Source organism: Anolis sagrei, chromosome 3, assembly GCF_037176765.1.
Source record: "Anolis sagrei isolate rAnoSag1 chromosome 3, rAnoSag1.mat, whole genome shotgun sequence".
Lineage (NCBI taxonomy): Eukaryota > Metazoa > Chordata > Lepidosauria > Squamata > Dactyloidae > Anolis > Anolis sagrei.
The window spans coordinates 23,080,040-23,103,844 of NC_090023.1; the positions used below are offsets into that span (position 1 = coordinate 23,080,040).

Below are 23,805 nucleotides of genomic sequence, written 5' to 3' on the forward strand. Positions count from 1 at the left end.
ATATGTTAACTACAAAACTATATATATGGGATATTTAATGTAAGCATACAGGTTTTTAAGCCATAGCAGTTCTTCAGCGGTGAGGCTATAGTGATCTGTACCTTAGTGCCGTGGCTGCATGCCTTTTGCTGTGCCATGCTGTTTATTTGCATAAGAATTTGATGGTTTGCATAAGAATCTGATGGCTAAGGGGGAAAAAAGCCTTGTCGCTTTTCTGCCCCTCTTGGTAAACAAGATCGAGGAAAAGATATGCCTGTAATCCTGAATGAGAAAATCTCAATCTTCCTCGTGTTTGACATTTTTACCTGTTCACCCTGGGAAAGCATGCATGCCTCAAGATATTTATTTGTGTGGCCATTTTCCTCCTCTCATTTTTTTCAATAAATGGAATTCAATATAGAATAAGTAAACTTACTAAAGGTATGTCTTTACTCCAGACTCTGTGGAGCATATGTTGTTCATTGACTTCTTGGCTGTCTGCAGAGATCATGCAGAGACTGTACTACCAAAGCACTGAAACTTTTCATACTGTAAAGAGTTTTCTTGCATTTCCCAGAGTTTTGCAGTCAGACTTAGCAAACTTTGGAATTCTTTTTTATCGTCCTGGTGATGTTTACCAGAAATTTAAATTCAGCAGGTGCTATTGTGGTTTATGTCATGCAGAATGGTAAAACACAATCATACTTTTCCTTATGCACTTGTGGTAGTTGCAGGTTTTGATGTTTTCCCTTAAAAGCAGACTGCGGAGGACGATGGGATCATTGTGTTTAGTCATATCAGTATCTACTTAAATTTGTCCTACACCCTTATTTGAGGATGAAAGTCTTATGTTTGGGATATTTGCTTGCAAGCGGATGAGGGACGCATATATAGCCACATGAGAAGGGCAGTTGGGAATCGCTGAACTAATGATTCCATGAAAAGAAGTTATGCAATGTGCTAATATTTCTTTATAAGTTGTGACATAAAAAGTAGTAATTTTTTCATGTCAGAAGTAAACTGAGAAACTGCAAGTCGCTTCTGGTTTGAGAGAATTGGCTGTCTGCAAGGACGTTGCCCGGGGGATGCCAGGATGTTTTACCATCCTGTGGGAGGCTTCTCTCATGTCCCTGCATGAGAAGCTGGAGCTGACAGATGGGAGCTCACTCCACTCCCTGAATTCAAACCACCGACCTTTCAATCAGCAGTTCTGCAGGCACAAGGGTTTAAACCATTGTGCCACTGGGGACGCCTATTAAAAGTAGTGATGTTTCTAAAAATCTTCATGATAGTAACCAAGGTTATTACTAATTTTAAAGACTTTTTTGCTAATGATATTTCTTTATAAGTTGTGACATGAAAAGTAGTTTTTTTTTCATGTCAGGAGGAACTTGAGAAACTGCAAGTTGCTTCTGGTGTGAGAGAAGTGGCCGTTGCCCAGTGGACGCCCGGATGTTTCACCATCCTGTGGGAGGCTTCTCTCATGTCCCCACATGAGAAGCTGAAGCTGACAGATGGGAGCTCACCCTGCTCCCCAGATTCAAACCGACGACCTTCCGGTCAGCAGTCCTGCCAACACAAGGGTTTAACCCATTGTGCAACCAGGAAGGGAGTTCCATAGCCGAGGGGCAATCACTGAGAAGGCCCTCTCTCTCCTCCCCGCCAAATGTGCCTGTGATGGTGGCGGGACTGAGAGCAGGACCTCCCTAGAAGATCTTCAGGGTGGTTCATCAAGGGAGATGATTTCAGACAAGTAAACTGGGCTGGGACCATTAGGGCTTTATAGGCTAAAGCCAGCACTTTGAATTGTGCCTGGTAGCAAACAGACAGCCAGTGAAGCGGACGTAACATGGGAGTTCTGTGTTATTATTACATTTACATTATTTTAGCAATTTTCCTACTTCTTGGCAGGGGGTTGGTCTGGATAGCACACGAGGTCTTCTCCAACTCAATGATTCTATGATTCTACACTAGTATTATTTTTATTATATTTATTATATTATTATTATTATTATTATTACATTTATTATTTTATATTATTTACAATGTTGTTGTTTTACTTTGCTTTACACTGTTATGTATTTTAGTGTGTTACATTTTATTTATTTATTTTATTTATTGCAGTTACTTATACCCCGCCCTTCTCACCCCCGGGGGGGGACTCAGGGCGGCTTACAAACAAAGGCACAAATTCGATGCCTGTCATATATAAAACAGTATATGTAAAACAGTATAAACATTTAGCAGCATTAAAACATATCACTACATAATATAATAAAAACAATTTCATGCACAGTGAAATTCAGAGTTCCGAAATGTCCATTCATTCCAACAATTCCTGCTCATCAATGGGTCCTTATTTTAGCTGCCAGAATGTCCAAAAGCTTGGTCCCAGATCCAGGTCTTCAGTTTTTTTCTGAACGACAGAAGGGAGGTCGCTGATCTGATCTCCCCGGGGAGTGAGTTCCATAGGTGAGGGGCCACCACCGAGAAGGCCCTGCTCCTCGTCCCCGCCAGCCTCGCTTGAGATAGAGGCGGGGTCGAGAGCAGGGCCTCCCCAGATGATCTCAAACTCCGAGGTGGGACGTAGAGGGAGATCCGTTCGGACAAATACACTGGGCCGGAACCGTATAGGGTTTTGTAGGTTAAAACCAGCACTTTGAATTGTGCTCGGAATTGGATCGGCAGCCAGTGGAGCTGGCATAACAGGGGGGTGGTATGCTCCCTGTATGACGCCCCGGTGAGCAATCTGGCTGCTTCTCGCTGGACTAATTGTAGTTTCCGAGCAGTCTTCAAAGGCAACCCCACGTAGAGTGCGTTGCAGTAATCCAACCGGGATGTGACAAGAGCGTGGACCACCGTGGCCAGATCTGACTTCCCAAGGTACGGGCGCAGCTGGCGCACAAGTTTTAATTGTGCGAAAGCTCTCCCGGCCACCGCTGAGACCTGGGGTTCCAGGCTCAGCGATGAGTCCAGGATCACTCCCAAGCTGCGAACCTGCGTCTTCAGGGGGAGTGTAACCCCGTCTAACACAGGCTGTAACCCTATACCCTGTTCGGCCTTACGACTGACCAGTAGGACCTCTGTCTTGTCTGGATTCAATTTCAATTTGTTAGCTCTCATCCAGTCCGATACAGCAGCTAAACACCGGTTCAAGGTCTGGACAGCCTCCTTGGTGACAGGTGGAAAGGAGTGACAGATTTGGACATCATCTGCGTAGAGATAACATCTCATTCCGAAACTCCGAATGATCTCTCCCAACGGCTTCATGTAGATGTTAAATAACATCGGGGACAGAATTGAACCCTGTGGGACTCCACACAACAACGGTTGTGGGGCCGAACAGGTGTCACCCAGTAACACCTTCTGGGTCCGTCCCTCAAGGAAGGATCGGAGCCACTGCAGAGCAGTGCCCCCGAGCCCCATGTCCATGAGGCGACCCAGAAGGATACCGTGATCGACGGTATCGAAGGCCGCTGAGAGGTCCAGCAGAACTAACAGGGACACACTCCCCCTGTCCAGCTCCCTGCGAAGATCATCTACCAAGGCGACCAAGGCTGTCTCAGTTCCATGTCCCGGCCTAAAGCCAGACTGTGCCGGATCCAGATAATCAGTGTCTACCAGAAACCCCTGGAGTTGTGTTGCCACCACACGTTCCATGACTTTGCCCAAGTAGGGGAGATTGGAGACTGGCCGATAGTTGTCGAATTGAGTGGGATCCAGTGATGGTTTCTTCAACAGCGGTTTTATAATAGCTTGCTTTAAGCTCGCTGGAAATTTTCCTTCCTGTAAGGAGGCATTAACCATCACCTTCACCCACTCCGCCAAACCCCCTCTGGCTTCCTTGATCAGCCAGGAAGGGCAGGGGTCTAGGATGCATGTGGTGGGTCGCACCTCTCCAAGGATCCTGTCCACATCCTCAAGCTGAACCAATTGAAAAGAATCCAATAAAACTGGACAAGCAGATGCTCTCGTTACATCCCCAGAGACTGCCGTTAACATGACGTCAAAGCCTGACCGGATCCGCTCAATTTTATCCGCGAAAGATCGAGCAAATGCTTCACAGCGAGCCACCGAGTTATCCGAAGCCTCGCTTTTTGGCGGATTTAACAGGCCCCTGACAACTCGGAAAAGCTCAGCTGGACGATTCTTCGCGGATGCAATATTGGCTGTGATGAATGTTTTCTGAGCCGCCGCAATTGCCACACCGTAGGACCTTAAAAAGGCATTCAGGTGTGTTTGAGCTGGATTGGTGGGATTCTGGCGCCACACGCACTCTAGCCTCCTCTTCTTTCGCTTCATCGCTGCCAGTTCCTCGGTAAACCAAGAAGCTGGTTTAGCTCGGTTACTCGAGAGGGGGCGTTCCGGAGCGATTGTGTCAATTGCCCTGGTCAACTCACTATTCCAGTGAAGGACCAGAGCATCGACAGAGTCGCCAGCCAAGGAGGTGGAAAAATCCCCAAGAGCCGTCAGAAAACCATTTGGATCCATCAGTCTCCTGGGGCGGACCATTCTAATGGGTCCACCACCCCTGCGGAGGTTAGAAGGCACAGTTAGTCTAAAACTGATCAGATGGTGATCGGTCCATGGCAATGGAGCGATGGTCGGCTCCTCCATCCCGTCACCTTCATCCCATCCCTGGGAGAAGACCAAATCCAAGGTGTGCCCGGCGCTATGGGTGGGACCAGATATTAGCTGGGACAGGCCCATGGTTGCCATGGCGGCCATGAAGTCCTGAGCCGCGCCAGAAAGAGAGGCCTCAGCATGGACGTTGAAATCACCCAAGACCAAAAGCCGTTGGAAGCTCAACGCCATGTCTGAGATCACTCCTGCTAGCTCAGGTAGGGAGACTGTAGTGCAGCTGGGTGGTCGGTACACTAACAGAATCCCTATCCTGTCCCGGTCACCTATCCTAAAGCCGGCACATTCAAAGGAAGATGATTGTGGGATGGGACACCTGATCAGGGGAATAAACTCCTTGTAGACCACTGCGACTCCGCCTCCCCGCCCTCCAAGCCTTGGTTGGTGCTGAACAGAATAACCTGGTGGACAGAGTTGGGAGAGATTAACCCCTCCCCCCTCGTCCAACCAGGTCTCCGTTATACAAGCCAGGTCTGCTCGTTCTTCTTGGATTAGATCTTGGATAATGGCAGTTTTTCCATTTACCGACCTGGCATTGAACAGCACCACCTTCAGCTTGGAGGGGCCACCATCCTGGCACCTCGGTTGTATTTTGTCAGGAGAAAGTTTTGGAATTGCCAATCTATCTTTGTTAATTTCGGGCCGAATAGTAGCATTAATTTTTGGAATTGCCAATGTCCTATTGAGAATTTTGGGCCGAATTTGATTTTGTCTTTGATTCTTAACATCTTTAGAAGTTGCCAATTTATTATTGCAAGTTTTGGGCCAAAATAGATGTTTTGTTCTCCTTTTCCCGTATCTCCCTCTACCTGTCACCACCTCTATGGCCCCCCCACCCGTGGACCCACCTCCCCCGGGGACTCTCCCTCCGTTTCCAGCAGTTGTTATCTCAGTAATAAACACTTGTTTATAATTATGATTATCTGTCCCTGGCTCCCAATGTTCCCGCCCCTTACTATTACCTGCTCCTTCCAGTATGGCGACAACTGTAAATGCCCTTGTGCTGAGGTTGTTCTAAGGTGCACTTGTGCTGGAGAATGGGAGAGTATCAGTAGCAGCAGGGGTAGTATAACCATTGATATGGGAGTAAAATGCTGATGTCAACAATATGTATAGCTCAAAGTGGCGGTGCAGGGACTTGGAGCTCAGAATATAAAGTGCGACAGTTGTAACCACTTGACCTGGTAATTTTGGACCTCTTGGTAATAATATGGGTTCTGGCCGGAAGATTTAAAGTGCTTAGGTTAAAGTGCTTTAGTGCTAAAGTAGTTCTTAGTGCAAAATAGTGCAAAATTATTGCTTCTTTGGGTAGACAACTTTCAACCATTCAATCAGACAGACAATTCAAGCCAAAGAAACCTGGCCCCTTGGGCCCGTGGAGAAAACAAGCCGGCACCCAGGGGCCCGGTCCGCGGCTCTTCTCGACTGCCTTGATAGAAGATGACACAAAACAGAATAGTTAGTAGCCAGCACAATGAAGACAACAATTGCAGGTATTGCTACTTAGCAGCACAGATTTGCGGTTTGCACACTGTATGGAAAGATGTTATTTACACTATTTATCTTGACCATAGAGGGCAGTATAGAATGAATGATTGTTCAGTTCTTTAGCATAGGACTCTGAAGATTGCATTAAAACCACTGAGTCATGAGCGGACAGACTTCCGGATTTTTCAATTAGGCTCACTGTCCGTAATGCTGTTAATACTATTTTGCGCCCAATGACCACACTATGATGTTAGTTGGTGTTATTGTTATTCCTACACAGTTATCAACAGTCTACACAGCACTATTACCAAAGGTTCTCCCTTCTGTCCCTTCTGTCGCCCGGAGGGCCTGCAACACAGGCCGCGAGGCAGCAGGCAGCACAGACCGCGAGGAGAAGCCCCCCCCCCGGGGGGCCGACAGTAGAAAACCCCCGCAGGGGTAGGTGATAGAGGGCCCAGCGGCCTCAGCAGCCCAGGTGACCGGATGGCTGCCCCGGTGGAAACGCTAGCTCTCCTCCTCCAATGGTGTCTGGCGTCTGGGGAAGGCAAGGGAGAGCGAGGCAGGGCTGGGATGAGTGGAGGGGGCCAGGAAGAGAGGGAGGGAGGAGGCAGTGTGGGCCCGACAACAGCGGCCCGGGGAGCAGCATCCAGATAACAGCAGCCCGTCTCCACTCTCCCCTTTCCTGTCGATCCGGCTGATTGATGTTGCAGCCGTCGCTCCTCGCAGTCTTTGCCACTCGCCGCCAGGGACTCCAATGGCGTCTAGCAGCCTCAAGGAGAGGGGACGCCAGCAGCGCCTCTCGGCTCCTCCACACGCAGCCCCCAACTCCTTCCAGGCAAGATTAGGTCGCGGCGGCAGCTCTTAGTAGGGAGATCTCTGCAGCTATCTTCTCCAAACTTGATAAAAGCGACTGGAAGGGAGCAGCTACGAGGCCTTAGAATGGCGGTGCCTCGGTGCTCTACCTCCCCGCTCCCAACCTCCTTTTTTCCTCTTTCTGGTTGATCTCCGCCGCCAAGCTCACCTTCTGAGGGCTCCTCCGAGTCCCCAAAGGGTCAGGATGGCGCTTCTGAGGAGGGATGGTATCGGGTTGGGAGGATGCAATCAGGATTGTAGGTTGTTTTCCAGCGGCTGTGTGGTTTGATGTTCTCTCGCCGCCATCATACCGGAAGTAACTATCTTGATCGGGATCAGCCCCATGTAAGTTGCCCCGAGGTACAAAAATAAAGTTATTATTATTATTATTATTATTATTATTATTATTATTATTATTAGGTTCTTGAGGGTTTTTTCAGGCTATAGGGCCATGTTCTAGAGGCATTTCTCCTGACGTTTCACCTGCATCTATAGCAAGCATCCTCAGATGTAGTATCTCTGATGTAGTACCTCACTACCTCTGAGGATGCTTGCCATAGATGCAGGCGAAACGTCAGGAGAAATGCCTCTAGAACATGGCCCTATAGCCCGAAAAAAACTCACAAGAACCTAGTGATTCCAGCCATGAAAGCCTTTGACAATACATTATTATTATTATTATTATTATTATTATTATTATTATTCTATTTATTATTATTGTTACATATGTTAAAACCACGTAAAACACGTTTGTCAAGAAGGCAAGAAATAAAAACCATGCTGTCCAACATAAAAGTCTTTTATTTATTAAACAGTCTGTTTTCCAAAGACTTATCAGAATAAAAAAAAAACACCTTTTACATGCTGAAAGAAGAACAACATGAAGACAGCCAGTTTAGCATCTTAGGAAGAGAGTTCCAGGGCCTGGATGGAGCCATTGAGATGTGCCTTTGAGCGTAGGTGGACCTACCTAGTGCCTAAAGAGCACATGATCTAATTTATAGCATGTGTTAGATATTCAGAGAGGAAGAAAGCTTCCAACTGTTGATGGTGGAAAGAGTTGCAGATGTAAAGGCTGTGTAGTCACTGTCAGTGAAGTATGTAATGTAACTGGAAATATGTCTTTTGCTTTTCCATGTTTTGAGTTTTATAGAAAGGCAGTGTAGAAATAGTGCTAATAAACTTGCCTCTCCCTTACCCTCCCTCTATCGCTCTGCTTTTTCTCCTCTCTTGGGTGGTCTTCCTAACTTAGATGTTCATTCTCTCTGCTTTGGGTGAGCAAAGTTGAAAGCTTACTAGTTAACCATCTACACTTTCCACAAAATTAGCATACATTTACATAATTAATGTGTGTGCTTGGAATTTGCATTGGAACTAAGTGGAGCATGTTCTTCTCTGATGTCTCAATGCTGATCCTTAGTGTTGCTCATTAAAATAGGACAGTGCAGCAGAATAGTACTCCAGTTCCCAGCCCGTAAACAAATGCCTTTGTGATTAATACTCTATATGATTTTCTTTAATGTACAGAATGCTTTATAGTTTCTGGTTCCTCTGTGCCGTTGTGGGAAATACGCAACTGCTTTTTCTCCATATTATAAAAAAATAAAAAAGAGGGATGCAGTGCAATGAGCCCATGGCCTGGATCTCAACAGTTTACATCCTACACATCACCCACTGACCAACACAGAAATGCAATAATTGTTTCACTAATAGTAGCTTTATAACAATCCAATATTTTGACAGAGGCCTCCTTATTATGTTCTCAAAACTGCATAAAGACAAACTACAACATATGCCAAGTAGCATAGAAACTCTAAGGGGGGAGAAAGCAGGAACTAGCAGTAGACCAGTGGTTCTCAACCTTCCGAATGTCGCGACCCCTTAATACAGTTCCTCATGTTGTGGTGACCCTCAACCATAAAATTATTTTCTTTGCTACTCCATAACTGTAATTTTGCTACTGTTATGAATCGTCATGTAAATATCTGATATTCAAGACGTATTTTCATTCACTGGACCAAATTTGGCACAAATACCCGATACACCCAAATTTGAATATTGGTGGGGTTGGGGGGGGGGGATTTTGTCATAGTTAAGCCTACAATCAAAGAACATTCTGAACTCCACCAACGATGGAATTAAACCAAACTTGGCACACCAAACTCCCAGGACCAACAGAAAATACTGGAAGGGTTTGGTGGGCATTGACCTTGAGTTTTGGATTCGTAGTTCACCTACATCCGGAGAACACTGTGGACCCAAACAATGATGGATCTGGACCAAACTTGGCATGAATACGTAATATGCCCAGATGTGAACACTGGTGGAGTTTGGGGAAAATAGACCTTGACATTTGGGAGTTGTAGTTGCTGGGATTTATAATTCACCTACAGTCAAAGATCTTTCTGAACCCCACCAACAATAGAATTGGGCCAAATTTCCCACACAGAACCCCCATGACCAAAAGAAAATAACTGTGTTTTCTAATGGTCTTTGGTAACCCCTCTGACACCCCCTCATGACCCCCCAAGGGGTCCCGACCCCCAGGGTTGAGAAACGCTGTAGTACACCTTTAGAACTCCTGCAATGTTGAGCCACTTCTAAATGGTGATCACAAACAAGCAGGTTATGCATTTTGGGAGCAACAAAATAATATCCTCCTTGTTTAATGATAATAACTTAAGCCCTTGGAGCAGAACAAATTGAGGATAAACAATAGATATAGGCAGTAGGTACTTTAACATTATCCCTCCAGATGTGTGAACAAGTGTTTTACTATAACACAGCTGCTCTTTCTGTCCCCAAACTGTCGGAGCTGCTAGATATATTGAAACTTGGTTTCATGTTTGCTGTGTTCTCTATAAATTATTTTGGGTTTCTTTAAAAAAAATAGTTAACTTTTTTTAGCAAGGGCAAACCAGAGCCTACTATGAATTGCTTCCTTCTGTGTTACAGGCCCGCTCCCTGATGGATGGGAACAAGCCATGACCCAGGATGGAGAAATTTACTACATAAACCATAAGAACAAGACTACATCTTGGCTAGATCCAAGGCTTGACCCACGCTTTGGTAAAAGTTCCTCTCGCTTAAGACCTTTTTTGCTTTTGTCACGTCAAATACTTTTGTTCTTAGGTAAATACAATCAATCATTAAAGCCAGCAGCCAAAGACTTGGCTATTTCAAATTAATTTGTGAAGTTTACCCACCCCACTTAACTCTTTGCTTCAGGTTGAATTGGAATTTAGTTATTTATACAGTAGTCCCATTTTAATTAATGGATTATGCCACCCACATCTAAAAGAACTGATTGGTTTCAGTGAGTTTCCTCCTGAGTATGACTAAATCTGCATCTTACCCTTTCTTTTATGGAGTTCTCTTCTCTCTGCTTCCACTTGGTAGTGAGTGATTTTTTCCCTCTGCCTACCTATTCTTTTTTACTCTACTACTTTTAGTTTCTGCTGCCCTCCCATACTTTCCCATGATTCATATGCTGCAGGCTGCTGTCATATTATTTGACTAGTGTTTGTATAGTGTTGGATATGTTTTGCTCACATGGCTAGTTGTGACAATGATCTTGTAGGAGTTTGTCAGTGATATCTTTCTGTTGAAGATTAGAAAGTTCGGTGAAGGTTTCAGGGTCCTTTCTGAGTTTAGGACAAAACCTAAATGTGGACATTTCTAAACTCTCGGTGCTATGCTGGATGTATTCTTTGAAGGAAACAACTGCACTCTCTCTCCTGGATCCTATACAAATTTTAAAATTTCACATTCCTTCCAGCTGCTGTAATTCGTGCACTAAGTATTTCAGCACTTGGTCTCCTAAGAACCTCTGATTCTAACCTTTCTGCCAACTCAGTATGATGCCTTTCCTTTCCCTTGGCTAGTTGCCATTTCTTGCACAACAGCTACATTGGCAGCATATTTTCCAATCATCTGTAGTTAGGATGATTGTGAAGATTTTGTGAATTTAGTTAGTGGCTGGCATACAAGGTTAGCTTAGCAGTAGCAATGAGGTGTGTGTTTCACAGTGCCAGTTTTTGTTGCACTTGCCATTATGAATACCAACTTGAAAATTTGTCCTCATTAAAAGAAACTTATGCCAGGTACTTGCATAAACTTGCATAAACATTAAGACATTTATATTCCGCTCTTCTCACCCCGAAGGGGACTCAGGGCGGAGCACAGCATATACACAAATTCACATACACATACATGAACATTAAAAAAAAACATTTATAAAAATATTAAAATATTAAAATACACCATTTAAAACTGTCCTAGTCATCAGCATCAAATCTAATTGGCCTGGTCATCTTTCCCATTGCTGCTTTATTGCCCTGTCCCGAAAGCTTGGTCCCACAGCCAAGTTTTTACCATCCTTCTAAAGGACAGGAGGGAGGGGGCCAACCTGATCTCACCAGGAAGGGAGTTCCATAGCTGGGGAGCAATCACCGAGAAGGCCCTGTCTCTCGTCCCCAGCAATCGTGCCTGTGACAATTGCGGGATGGAAAGCAGGGCCTCCCTGGCGGATCTTAATCTCCGCGATGGTACATAGGGGGAGATGCTTTCGGACAGGTAATTTGGGCTGGGGCTGTTTAGGGCTTCATAGGCCAAAGCCAGCACTTTGAATTGTGCCCGGTAGCAAACCGGCAGCCAGTGGAGCTGGCATAACATGGGAGTTGTATGCTCCCTGTATGCCGCCCCAGTTATTAACCTGGCTGACTCTCATTGGACTATTTGAAGCTTCCGAGCAGTCTTCAAAGGCAACCCCACCAGTGGTCCGCAAGAATGAAAATATGGTCCACGACCTCACCATTACTACACTGTTGCCTCAAAACAACACGGCAACAAGAGCGACTGGGAGAGGCTGACTACCCAAGAAAGATTACTACTACTACATCAGCTCTAGATTATTAAATATAGTTTTTTGTGGGCAAGCAGATGGCGACTACTGGATGGCCATAGATTCTGTATCAGAAACTAGAATTGATGTGGTCTATCCAATGCAATTTTCTGAATCAGCACCCTAAATAACCAAACCAAATCTAAAGCTGACCAAAAACCGATTCGTAGCCCTTTTAGTACTAGTATCCCTGTTCAAGTGGTCCCTGGTCAAAGTGGTTCCTAGTCAGAAAAATGTTGGGAACCACAAGTTTATTTTAAGGATATGTATAAGAACTCTTTAACAGATGCAAAGTGGATAAACAGTAGGAGCATACAATTGTGTATGCTAAAGAACTCTTTGTTTCCACGATAATATTTGTTGCAAATCAGGCAACCACTAATGCCACAAAGCAGTTGCCTTTTAAAAGATGTGGTGTATGTGAGAGACCCAGGCAAACTCCATGGCAGTGAATGGTGACAGTACAGCCATGGAATATGTTGAAACTTATGCTTGATGAGAAAAAAAGATTCTTTTGTGGGGCTGCTGTATTGAGTTGTGACTATGATTTTTCGGCAACCAACTTCAAGAGTTCAGAATGTATTATATTGTAACTTTACGTTTAATCCCCTTTCCTTTCAAAATTTTTATTTTTCTGTAAAGTTTAGTAGGAAATGATATTTGGATCAGGTTTCACACTGATTAATGCTGACATAGCAAATATAGGGAAATCTTTGGCACCCCCTAGTTATGGGTGAGTAACTTGTAGAACTTCTCACTTTCATGCAGAAGGGAGTCTCTCTGTGTGTTTTTTTGTTCTGGAGTAAGCCCTGCGTAAAGAGCAAACTAAATGATAATTGTGTTTACAACTGCAATCTAAATCTGGCTGGAATTCAGGCAGGTAGGCAAACATGTTTCAGTTTCTCCATGAAATACTGTTGGCTTATGCATCTTTTTATGTGGTAATTCTATCTCTGCACATGTTTGCAGATTGCTTCTTCACCTCTCTGGCTAATAAGATGAAAGGCAGGAAATAATTGGAGCATATTTGTAGGTTTACTATTGTGCTGCGCTGCTTAAGTTCAGGAACTGGTCATGAAGGCACAATGTTGATGGGAAATTGCCTAATGGAAGATGTTCTGAATTGCATGAAGGTAGAGAAAAATCTGCATAATTACCATAAATAAATGTAGGCAGACTTAAAATAAACTAACAAATAGTACCTGGATTGACTGCCTCTGTTTTATTAGAACTATATGTCTGTTCAGGTGGAAATATATGGTGCAAGTATTGCTGGCAGGAAGGCAGAACCTTTCAAAGTTCAGCCTTGGCCTTAGTGCAGCTAAATGAAAATAACGTGCAGATCACTGAGTAGGTCAGCCCCAGGGCTGTACAAAAGGCTTTGAAGCTTTACAGGGTTTCTGACCTATCAACAGCTGTGGGCCTCTTTAGGGAGAGGTATTAACTTCACAAATGCCATAGAATGCACATTGGAGAAGGCTTTTATGATTTAACCTCCCTGCTCATATTTATTACTGCTTAAGCATTAAATAAAACTAGATTTGAGGCACTCATAATGGAAAACAATAAAACATTAAAAGCCCTCTCTGTTGGCAAATGGAGAGGAAGGTTAAGGATTGAAAGAGGGCTGAGAATTTAGTCAACCGATAAGATACTGAACAAGTTCTTAATTGTAACATGGTTGTATCACTCTACATGACCGTGGAGGTTGATGGACCGAGTGGATGGATGGGTGTACGAGTGAGTATGTGTGCTTGAAACGATATTCCTAAAAAGGGGTGGCTAACCAAAGTGCGTGCATGAGTAGGTGGGTGGGTGATTGAGTTCTCCCATCCACCCACTTGACCACCCATTTTGAGTATCACCCACCCAGTCACTCACTCACATGCCCATCCATTTGCTGGAAGTGGTGTTTTCAAAGGGGGTGGCTGAGCGGATATGTGGGTGAGAGAGTGAAGCAATGGGATGGTGGGCGGGTGAGCGTATGGGCAAGGAAGTGGAAGAGAACCCTAGGCTATTTACAGTGGAAATCAGGACCCCCAAAAGGAAATCAGAAATCAGGACCCCAAAAAGGGGGTGCAACTATTATGTGATGAAATACAGTATACCGTTCTACATTCTGTAATCTTCAAAATTAGGCTTTAGCTTTCTTTCTGTTATAATAAATACTTGCTTCCCTGTATGTTTATAGATGCCCATATTTCAGTTAACAGTTGAAAACATAATATGATAGATTGGCTTGTCCAGGTCACCTCCATATAACAAGTATGCCTACATGGTCTTCAACAATGTCCCATAGGTGCATTGCATTGGTACAGAGTGTAATAGTCCTCCATTTTAGCCTTGCCTATGATCTTCATCAAACTTCAGATCCCACAGATTGTAATAACTATGTACCCTACTTCTCTACCTTTGCAGATTTATAATTTGTTTCCTTTACATTCGCAGAAATCAAAATACTGGGGGTTGTTTTTTTTCTTCAAAAATTAGGTATCATTTTGTACTTAAAATTCAGTTTCCTTAATGACCCGATTTATCATGAATGTAGTAAACATGGCCTTCTTAACACCTACTAGATGAAATAATCCAGTGGTGTGAGTTAAAATAGGACAGCTTCATGTCTTTCAAAGTAGCTTTATTCCCTACAAGAGAATTACTAAATCTATTTGTCCTAGATCTACTATATGAACAGATACAGATTAGATAACTAAACATCTCATTTGGTCATATCTCTTGTAGCTTCTGACTCCTACTGGAAGATGTCATTTCCACTAGGAGTGGAAACTTAATGCACAAATCTTTATAATCACTTGAAACTTAATACATGAACCCTTATTAAACGCACTGAGTTAAATCCTGATTTTTCTTTTCAAGAGAATGAACCAGTCCAAAGATTTTTTTTAAAATCAAAACTAGGTATTAACATAGTTTGCTTAAAACTTTTGAATAACTTCTTATATAAGATGTGGGTGTTTTAAATTATTGTAGATCGAGGATATGTACTTCAGCTTCATAGGAAAGAGGTGTTCAACTCAGTAGTTATCAGCCATAACCTCTGAGAGATTCTGAGCACTTCAAGTATAGGATTTTGTTTGTCATTCTTAATGGAAATATAGAAAGTTAAATAAAAACTCCAAATTTCAGAATTAATTCTCCAAAAAGATATTAATATTTTGAGCACAAAAGTCCCATGGGCTGTGTAAGCATTTTCGCCTTCGCTGTGCCTAAATCCTCAAAGGTTCTATTTGGTGGCAAGGAGATAGAGTTTAATTGTTTTAGTAACCAATTAGTGAATTAGCATTCACTGGGCAGAGATGAATCACAGGGCTGGAAAGATCTGAATTGTCCCCTTTCCCTTCGATTTGGTTTTAATTACCTTTTAAGTCAGTCCACCATACATATCACAACAATGGCCCGAGAGGGAGTGGAAGGAAACTGGCTCATTTAGATCCTCAAATCTCCCCCTGTTTAGCCACCTGGAAGAAATCCCTTCTAAGCTAATTACTGTTTAGACACACGGAATTGTTGCCTGCCCATCACTTAAGGCTAGCCTCTGATTATTTCATTCATCAGTTTGTTGAAATTACATTTCAGTTTTCAGAGCTTCTTACAAAATAGATAAATAACATGAGTTAACAGAATCTCTTGACGAAAAGGTTAAAAGATGTAAGCAGCAGAGCACTGCAATTGTGAGTCAACTCAAATGACTTAAATAAATACCCATATAGATAGAAACTGGTTTGTCAGGTGCTGAACAGGCCCCAGTCCTGTTCAGCATCTTTATTTAATGACTTAGATGAAGGGTTAGAAGGCATGATCATCACGTTTGCAGATGACACCAAATTGGGAGGGATAGCCAATACCCCAGAAGACAGGAACAGAATTCAAAATGATCTGAACAGATTAGAGAGATGGGCCAAAACTAACAAAATGAAGTTCAATAGTGACAAATGCAAGATACTCCACTTAGGCAGAAAAAATGAAATGCAAAGATACAGAATGGGGGACACATGGCTCGAGAGCAGTACATGTGAAAAAGATCTTGGAGTCCTCGTGGACAACAAGTTAAACATGAGCCAAGAATGTCATGCGGCAGCTAAAAATGCCAATGGGATTTTGGCATAAATAAGAGTATAGTGTCTAGATCCAGGGAAATCACGCTACTCCTCTATTCTGCCTTGGACAGACCACTTTTCCAGGAATCACACTGTGTCCAATTCTGGGCACTGCAATTGGAGGGAAATGTTGACAAGCTGGGATGTGTCCAGAGGAGGGCGACTAAAATAATCAAGGGTCTGGAGAACAAGCCCTATGAAGAACGGCTCAAAGAGTTGGGCATGTTTAGCCTGAAGAAGAGGAGGCTGAGAGGAGACATGATGGCTATGTATAAATACGTGAGAGGAAGTCATAAGGAGAGGGGAGCAGGATTTTTCCCTGCTGCCCTGGAGATGGGAACAATGGCTTCAAACTACAGGAAAGAAGATACCACCTGAAAATTAGGAAGAACTTCCTGACTGTGAGAGCTGTTCAGCAGTGGAACTCTCTGCCCCGGGAGTGTGTTGGAGGCTCCTTCCTTGGAGGCTTTTAAGTAGAGGCTGGATGGCCATCTGTCGGGGGTGCTTTGAATGTAATTTTCCTGCTTCTTGACAAGGGGTTGGACTGAATGGCGCACAAGGTCTCTTCCAACTCTGTTTTTCTGTGAAAAAGATATTCTTGTGTACAATATATTGATGGGGAAATATAACAGAGCCAGTATAATAACATAGAGGCAGATTTCTTCTGACATTCCTGGTGATCACCATAATACCAAAACAATTTCAGAGAGGCACCTTAATCTTGTTTTACTGTGGGAAACGAATACGTTGGGATGAAGAAGAGGGAGTGGACTTCCTTGGAAGAAGAGTTAGTGAACTGCAAAGTCTCCCATCTGGGCCATGTGTTGACCTGAGAAGAAAGATTTTGTTTTTCTCCCTTTTCCCAAGCAGCCCTTCTCTCCTCTCCTCTCCTCGCCTCTTCTCCTCCCACTCCTTCCCTGTGAGAGTTGTTTAAGGGTATCTGGAAGAAAGAGCTAGAGCAAAGGTCAGAAGCTGGAAACGTCTCCATTCTGAAAACGCACACTGCTTTTGCTGTAAATAATGGTGTCTCCTTACTCTCAGACAGTTTGACTGTGTTTTTTTTTCAGTTTCCTAAGATTCTACCAGTTGCATTGTTTCAACTCAAAAGCTTCTGTATCAAAAAGATAGATACATATGCTTGGGGAAAAAAACTGAACTGCATAGTTTCCCTTTTTGGGCCCACTGTGTATGCACAGTCGAGACAAGCTTGAGTTAGTGCCAGAAGTCTTTTCTTTATTACTATTATTATTTTGTGGTCGGACTTTTTAATCTGTTCCAGGCCTTTTCAGTCAAAAAGAGCTCAACTGGAGGGGAGAAGAAAAAAGAAATTGATTCGTGTATCTGTGATCGACGATGATGGCTGCTAATGGAGAAAGAAGAGGTTCTTGAAACACGGTTGTGCATTGATAGTAATAGCTATGTTTCCATTTTTTCTGCCAAAGTAACCAAACTCGATAAAATAGTGAAGAGTATGGACACCACTGTTGTTTTGTGGATCTTTGGCACTTCCCCCCAAAGAAGTACCAAGCGGATAGAGGGGGTCGGGGCTCCTTTTGGATGCTCATCGTACGGACTAAGGCAGTGGTTCTCAACTTGTGTGTCCCCAGATGTTTTGGCCTTAAACTCCCAGAAATCCTAAAAGCTGGTAAACCGGCTGGGATATCAGGGAGTTGTAGGCCAAAACACTTGGGGACACACAGGTTGAGAACCACTGGACTAAGGTCTCTCCTTTCACCACTCTACTCAGAGAAGAGGATAGTTTGGGTTTGTTTTGTTTTTTTAGTAGAGTTAAGATATAGTAATTATATTGATTTGTGGATAAGTCAACCCAGGATTTGTAGGTTGATATTTTTACTAAAATATCTTCTGTCTTGTCTTATACATGAGCATATATGTAATACGTTGAAAATATTTTCCAACACTGGAATTTCCCAAGTATTAAATTAAACTTGGTTGTTATCTTCGCCACCACTGCTTGAGAAATTATTGCCGAACAATAGGTCAGGTCACACATAATTCATTTCTAATCTTCCCTAAACCATGTTTAGACGACTAGGAATGAGTCTTGTACTCAGACTCTTGTGTGTTCCTCTTGCACAATCAATTGTGTGCTTTTCTGTTACATCAGAATTGTATAAGTGATTGTATGTGTTTCCTTCTTGTCTAGCAACGGAATCAGCTATTTTAGGCAAAGTGTTTACAATACCGTATACCTTTTTTGCTTTTTACTCAGTTGTTCGAAAGATAGTGAGTTAAATATATGTTTTCATATTCGCAGTAGTTAAGAAATTACAAACAGTTGGCATTATAATTTTAAACTGTCTTGTATCTTTTTAGAACTATTGCACAATACTTTAGTGCACTGCAAGCCTTTCCTGTAGCTTAATATTTCGATTCCTTTTGTTAGATTTAACATCTTAAATAGTGTGAAATTTGTGAATACTAGCAATACTGTATAAAAAAGTTCTTCCAGACCTCATTGCTGTTCAGATACTGTACGTGTAAAAAATTCAGATGTCTGAGTATTTTCAAAGGTAATGTGTGAATGTGAAAAGATAATACCTGCAGTATTCTGTACTTAACAGGAAAAAACACAAAAAATGGTTGCATAATATTAGGTATAGAACTTAAGATTTTTGTATCAGTGTGTGTGTGTGAGAGAGAGATGGGAAGCTCTGGCCCTTGAGCGCTCCAGCTGGAGGACAGCTGTGACCAGCAGTGCTGCAGAATTTGAGGAGGCACGAGTGGAGGGTGAAAGAGAGAAACGTGCCAGGAGGAAAGCGCGTCAAGCCAACCCCAACCGGGACCGCCTTCCACCTGGAAACCAATGCCCCCACTGCGGAAGAAGATGCAGAGCAAGAATAGGGCTCCACAGCCACATACGGACCCACAAGGAAATCCATAATGGAAGACCATCTTACTCGTCCAACGAGGGATCGCCTAAGTAAGTAGTGTGTGTGTGTGTGTGTGTGAGAGAGAGAGAAACAGTTCACATTGTCTTACAACACAATCTGTCTTTGTTATAGAACTGCAATAAATATGCTAATATAAAAATGGGAAAGTTGTATGCTAGGTATTAAAACATGTCAGATACTTGACACTTGATCAATACAGTGCAAAGCTGACCATTGCCTATGTTTGTAATGATTTGGAAAGCACATTATGTGGGAGATGAATGCAAGGCACTTCTGTGCTCTTGGACCTCCCTTGCAAGCACCAACCAATTTGTCAGTTATGCCCTCCAGAATAAAGCTTCCTTAGATAACATTTTGAGCCAGTATTAAGGAAAGGCAAAGCATTTTAAGTTTGGAGTTACTCTCTCATTTTAATTGCTTTCATAACTTTCTACAGTGTGTGAGGATGAAAACAAAACCAGTGAAAAGTTCTACTGTACTTGCGTAACAACATGAATTATAAACTGCCAGTTTAAGTTGGTGCACCATGCTGATGCTGCAAAGTTAAACAGCTTAGTCATAAATTCTATTATGCTTCTTTTTTTGTGTGCGAGAATACAAGGGGACCAGTTCTTAATTGAATTATGCAAACAGTGAAAGCCTTATGTAAAAGAAACAAAGATTCCTGGGACTGGCTTATGACTACTCTGAATTTTGAAGATGTATCAAGTGTTGTATTAAATGAAGAGTTTTGCATCACTATGGCTATGAATGGTGTCAAAGTGCATGAATGCTGCCATGTAGATCAAACACGGGTAAACCTTTTTGCCTTTGGGCCACATTGCGAGCTGGACTAGAAAGGAGACTATGAATGGTGTCAAAGTGCATGAATGCTACCATGTAGATCAAACATGGGTAAACCTTTTTGCCTTTGGCCACATTGCTGGCTGGGCCAGAAAGGAGGGGCCTGGCACATGCTGGATGGGATGGGGTTGGCCTGGGAGGGGGAGGGTCCAGAAGAGGGTAGGCCCAGGAGGGGCCAGGGCAGGACCTGGTTCATCTTCAGGTTGTCCTCCCGGCATAAGGACAAGGCAGCTCACCCATCCTTATGCTGAAAAAATGGCAAGACATGTAGCGACTACCCCAATCCTCCCTCCCAATCCTCCTCCCCTAAACCTTGGGCTGTCCTCTTGGCATTATGCCAGGAGAATGGTGAGACAGGTGGTGGCTGAGAGTGCTCTAGAGGTCTCTCTGCTGCTGCTGCATACTTTCTCGAGCCATCCTCCTGGCATAAGGATGGGCCTGCTTTTGGCTGATGAGATAGGATTGTTGTTGTTATAGTTGTAGTTGTTGTTGTGTGCTTTCAAGTCGTTTCAGACTTAGGTTGACCCTGAGTGAGGGCTGGGTAAATTACCTTGGAGAACCGTATCCTGCCCCCGTGCCTTAGTTTGAGGACCCCTGCTTTAGATTATGGACTATTGATTACATGAAAGCTGCCCTGTGTTATCAGCACAGAGAAACTACTTCAAATCCTTTCTGTAACTGGATTGTAAACCGTTTTGAGTCCCCTCAGGGGTGAGAAAGGCGGTATATAAATACTGCAAATAAATAAATAAATAAATTGATATGCAGTATACTTGTATGTTGAATATATGATGTTTGTGAGTAAACCAACTATATTATTTTAATGAAGGCTACTTTATTTTGGTCTCTTGAGAGCATGATTTTAACCAAGATGTTTTAAGGGAGAGTAGATGTTTTTGAGCAACTGAAAGAACACTTCTGAAACTCTGCTTTATGTGTGTGTGTGTAGGGGTGTATACATGTGTGTGTGTGTAGGGGTGTGTGTGTGTTTGTGCATTGGCATATCTTTGTTCCTAACAGTTCAAAGAGATATCTAGTTTCTCAATTGAGCAGCTAGAAATGTAGTTGCCTTTCGTGAATGCTAGTGGATATTATTTAATACTAAGGAGAAGGGTGACTCAAGTGAGTTTTTAACTCTTCTCAAGGAGATCATACTTAGCAAAAGGTTAAGATTTCTAATGAGGCCATGCCTTTCCAAAAGGTTTATGGTTTTCTCAAAAGGTTCTGAATATCTGTTTTCCAAAAGGTTATGGAGATTCCCATTTTCCAAATAACTTGGTGAATCTTAGGCACCATTGAATGTAAGGCACATCCCCTTAAGTAGGAACAAAATTGTGCCTTAGATTTGATGAAATATAATGTGTGTGTGTGTGTGTGTGTGTGTGTGTGTGTGAAGAAAACCAAACTGTTGGTTCTGTTGACTGGAGAAAGAAGGGAGCTAGACTGCGTAATTATTTTCGCTTTGGTTTGATTATCAAATACCCCTTAAACAAGTGATGTGTTCCAGTGAAGATGCAAATATACAGTAGAAAACCATCTTAACATTGTCTCTCAATCTAAAAAAATGGACATTGTTAAAGTATATGTCTGTTTCAAGACGTGTGCGATGTTAAACTATGTGTGCATTAAAAGCGCAGCTCCCCGCACCTCTTTTTTCCAAATCCCTCCCAAATCCCTCTCTTTCCTCTCTTGAACAAAGGCTTGTTTGTTCCTTCTCTGCCTGTGAGGTCTGTGCTACTTGCCCTGTTTGTGGGTACAGAACCCTGTATTTAAATGCTTCTCTGATACCATGAAAGCAAAGAACAGGAAATGGGTAAATCCTCGTTCTAGCAGATAAAGGAAATTATTTTTTATCCTTTCCAACTTTTTCAATGGTGTTGTGTCTTTGGAAATGAGCGAAGTGTTTAAAGATCATTGGAAGCTTTCCTTGAGCCTCTGAAGTGGCATTTCAGGTACATAAAAACATGAGTGTTTCATCTGAAGGCTGCACAGCTAAAGTGTTATTTGTGTGGCTGTTGCTGTGTCAGATCTCCCACCCCTTCAATTAGTCATGGATTCCCTACCCCACCCCTCTGTTTTTCAGGTTGCAGCACAAGCAAAGGTTTCTCAAAGCCCGTCATTAAATGGCAACTTAACTCTATGAAAACTCTCTTTAAGTTGCTTCCTTGTGCTTCATTTGCAAACTGGAAAAATATAGATGTCAGACACATAAATGGGCCATGTTTTGTTTTTTAAGAAGTGTTTTGTTCTGTGCGTCTAAAAAGTTTTTGCTTTCCCCCCTTTAGGGTGTGGGATTACTCAAATCCACCCATTTTGCAGATTGAGGGAGCACCAAGGCCAAGAATATTCTTGTGCAATCCCTCGACGCTTTTAATTGTCTTTATATGAGATGTTCCTGAAGAAATTGCGCTCGTGAAAGTTAATAGTTGTACTGGCTGAATGTATTTGCAGGGAATTGAAAGTGTTTGGTTATTTTTGCCACATGCCTATAAATAGCCTGGGTTTGATCTGAAGCCCAGTAGAGCTGGCTGATGGTTGTCTGTTTACAACCAAAATGGAAACTGGCACGAATTCTGCACAAGCCTATATTTATCGTAAATGTATTCTGTTTTTCTGACCTAGGAGCAGCCTAGTTGGCTAAAGCTTGCAGTCAGAAGAGCGGACTTGTTGCCCAAGCTCTTGGTTAGTTTAAACCGACTTTGAGAACCCTGGATGTTAACCAGATTGTGAAGTGAGCTTCCCTGGGGAGCAGCTGTCATCGCACTGCCCTGTTTTCTCTCTCCCAGACATCTCTGTTGTGAATGTTTTGTTCACCCATTTTGTTAGATCGTCCTGTTCTAATGAAAACATATTAGAAGATAGTTGTTCTCACTAAGAGAACCAGAGCTGGTCTGTTCACATTTAATACTAGCAGATATACCCAGCGTTGTCTGGGTTTGCATTTTCTTTGTGGTCCCTTCTTTTCTTTCTCCCTTTCTCTCATACATGTTGTCCTTCTCCCTTTTCTTCCTTCCTTTCCTTCTTGTCTTGCATTCCCTCCTAAGCTTTCCTCCTCTTTTTTCCTTACATCCATCTATCCTTTTTCTTCCCTTCTTTTTCTTTCTTCCCTCTCTCTTTTGACACTTTCCCCCTTTCCTTTCTTTTTTCTTCCCTCCTTCCTTTCCCCTTTTGTCTTCCTTCACTCAGTCTTTTCTTGAAAGGCACAGCCTCTCTGCCTCAGAGCAAGACATAGGCGCATGAACACTATGGTTGTGATTTCGGGGTAAACTTTGCCCCATTTTGTGTCCTGGCTTTTGTTGGGGGCCCTGATCCGTTTTTTGGGAGCTTCCCAAAATTGGGAGATTTGGTGGCAGTTCTTTCAGTTCAGGGCCCAAAAATCGGACCACTATGGGGGGAGGGGCTTCCCACCCATTGGCTCACCTTCATAGTGTACCTAATTCTTACCTGGCACCTGCTGTTTTTACTTTAGAGTAAGAGGTGCTCAGCTGTAGGTACTGGCAGGCGTGTGCGCTTTCCATGCCTGTTGTGCCACACATCCATTCATCTTGGGAAGAGTGTCTGTGTGTGGCGGGACATGCAGGCAGACCCAGAAAACCTGCACGCCTGCCAGTGTCTGCAGCCGAGTGCCTCTTACTGTAGAGTAAGAGGCGCACAGCTGCAGACGCACTCTGGGTCTGTCTGCACACCCCGCCACACACACCCCACCACACTTTCTTAGAGTGTGTGTGTGGTGAGGTGTGCAGGCAGGCCCGCAGCACACCTGCAGCCAAGCTCAGGGCTTGCCTGCACTCCCCGCCATCACACACGCACTCTCTTTCCAAGGCAAGGAGGACAGTTCAGATGCACAAGAAAGCAAGCTTTCACGTCAAGCAGATTTTGTGAGGAGGGGCTTCTCATTTCATGCTTCCAAAGAAATGGAAGACACGAAAGAAACAGTGGAAATGGTAGGAATGAATTTCACGCACAACTCTAATGTACATCTTCCAAAACACAAATCTTCATTAAATTGCTTCCTTTATTGCAGATATCCTTACTATGGCCTTCAGAACTGTGTTATAGTCCTCATGCC

At 43.2% G+C, this 23,805-nt stretch overlaps 1 protein-coding gene across 8 annotated transcripts in view; it reads left to right on the top strand.

Annotated features, from left to right (window-relative positions):
* Positions 1-23,805, top strand: part of YAP1 (Yes1 associated transcriptional regulator) — a 124,014-nt gene that overhangs the window by 67,520 nt on the left and 32,689 nt on the right. For 4 of the 8 annotated variants that reach the window (XM_060771058.2, XM_060771060.2, XM_060771059.2 and 1 more), the window contains exon 4: positions 9,916-10,029. The exons of the other annotated variants lie outside the window; for them this stretch is intronic. In XM_060771058.2, coding sequence (XP_060627041.1) covers positions 9,916-10,029 — 114 coding nt within the window. The remainder of the gene's footprint in view (positions 1-9,915; positions 10,030-23,805) is intronic. 8 annotated transcript variants of the gene reach the window in all.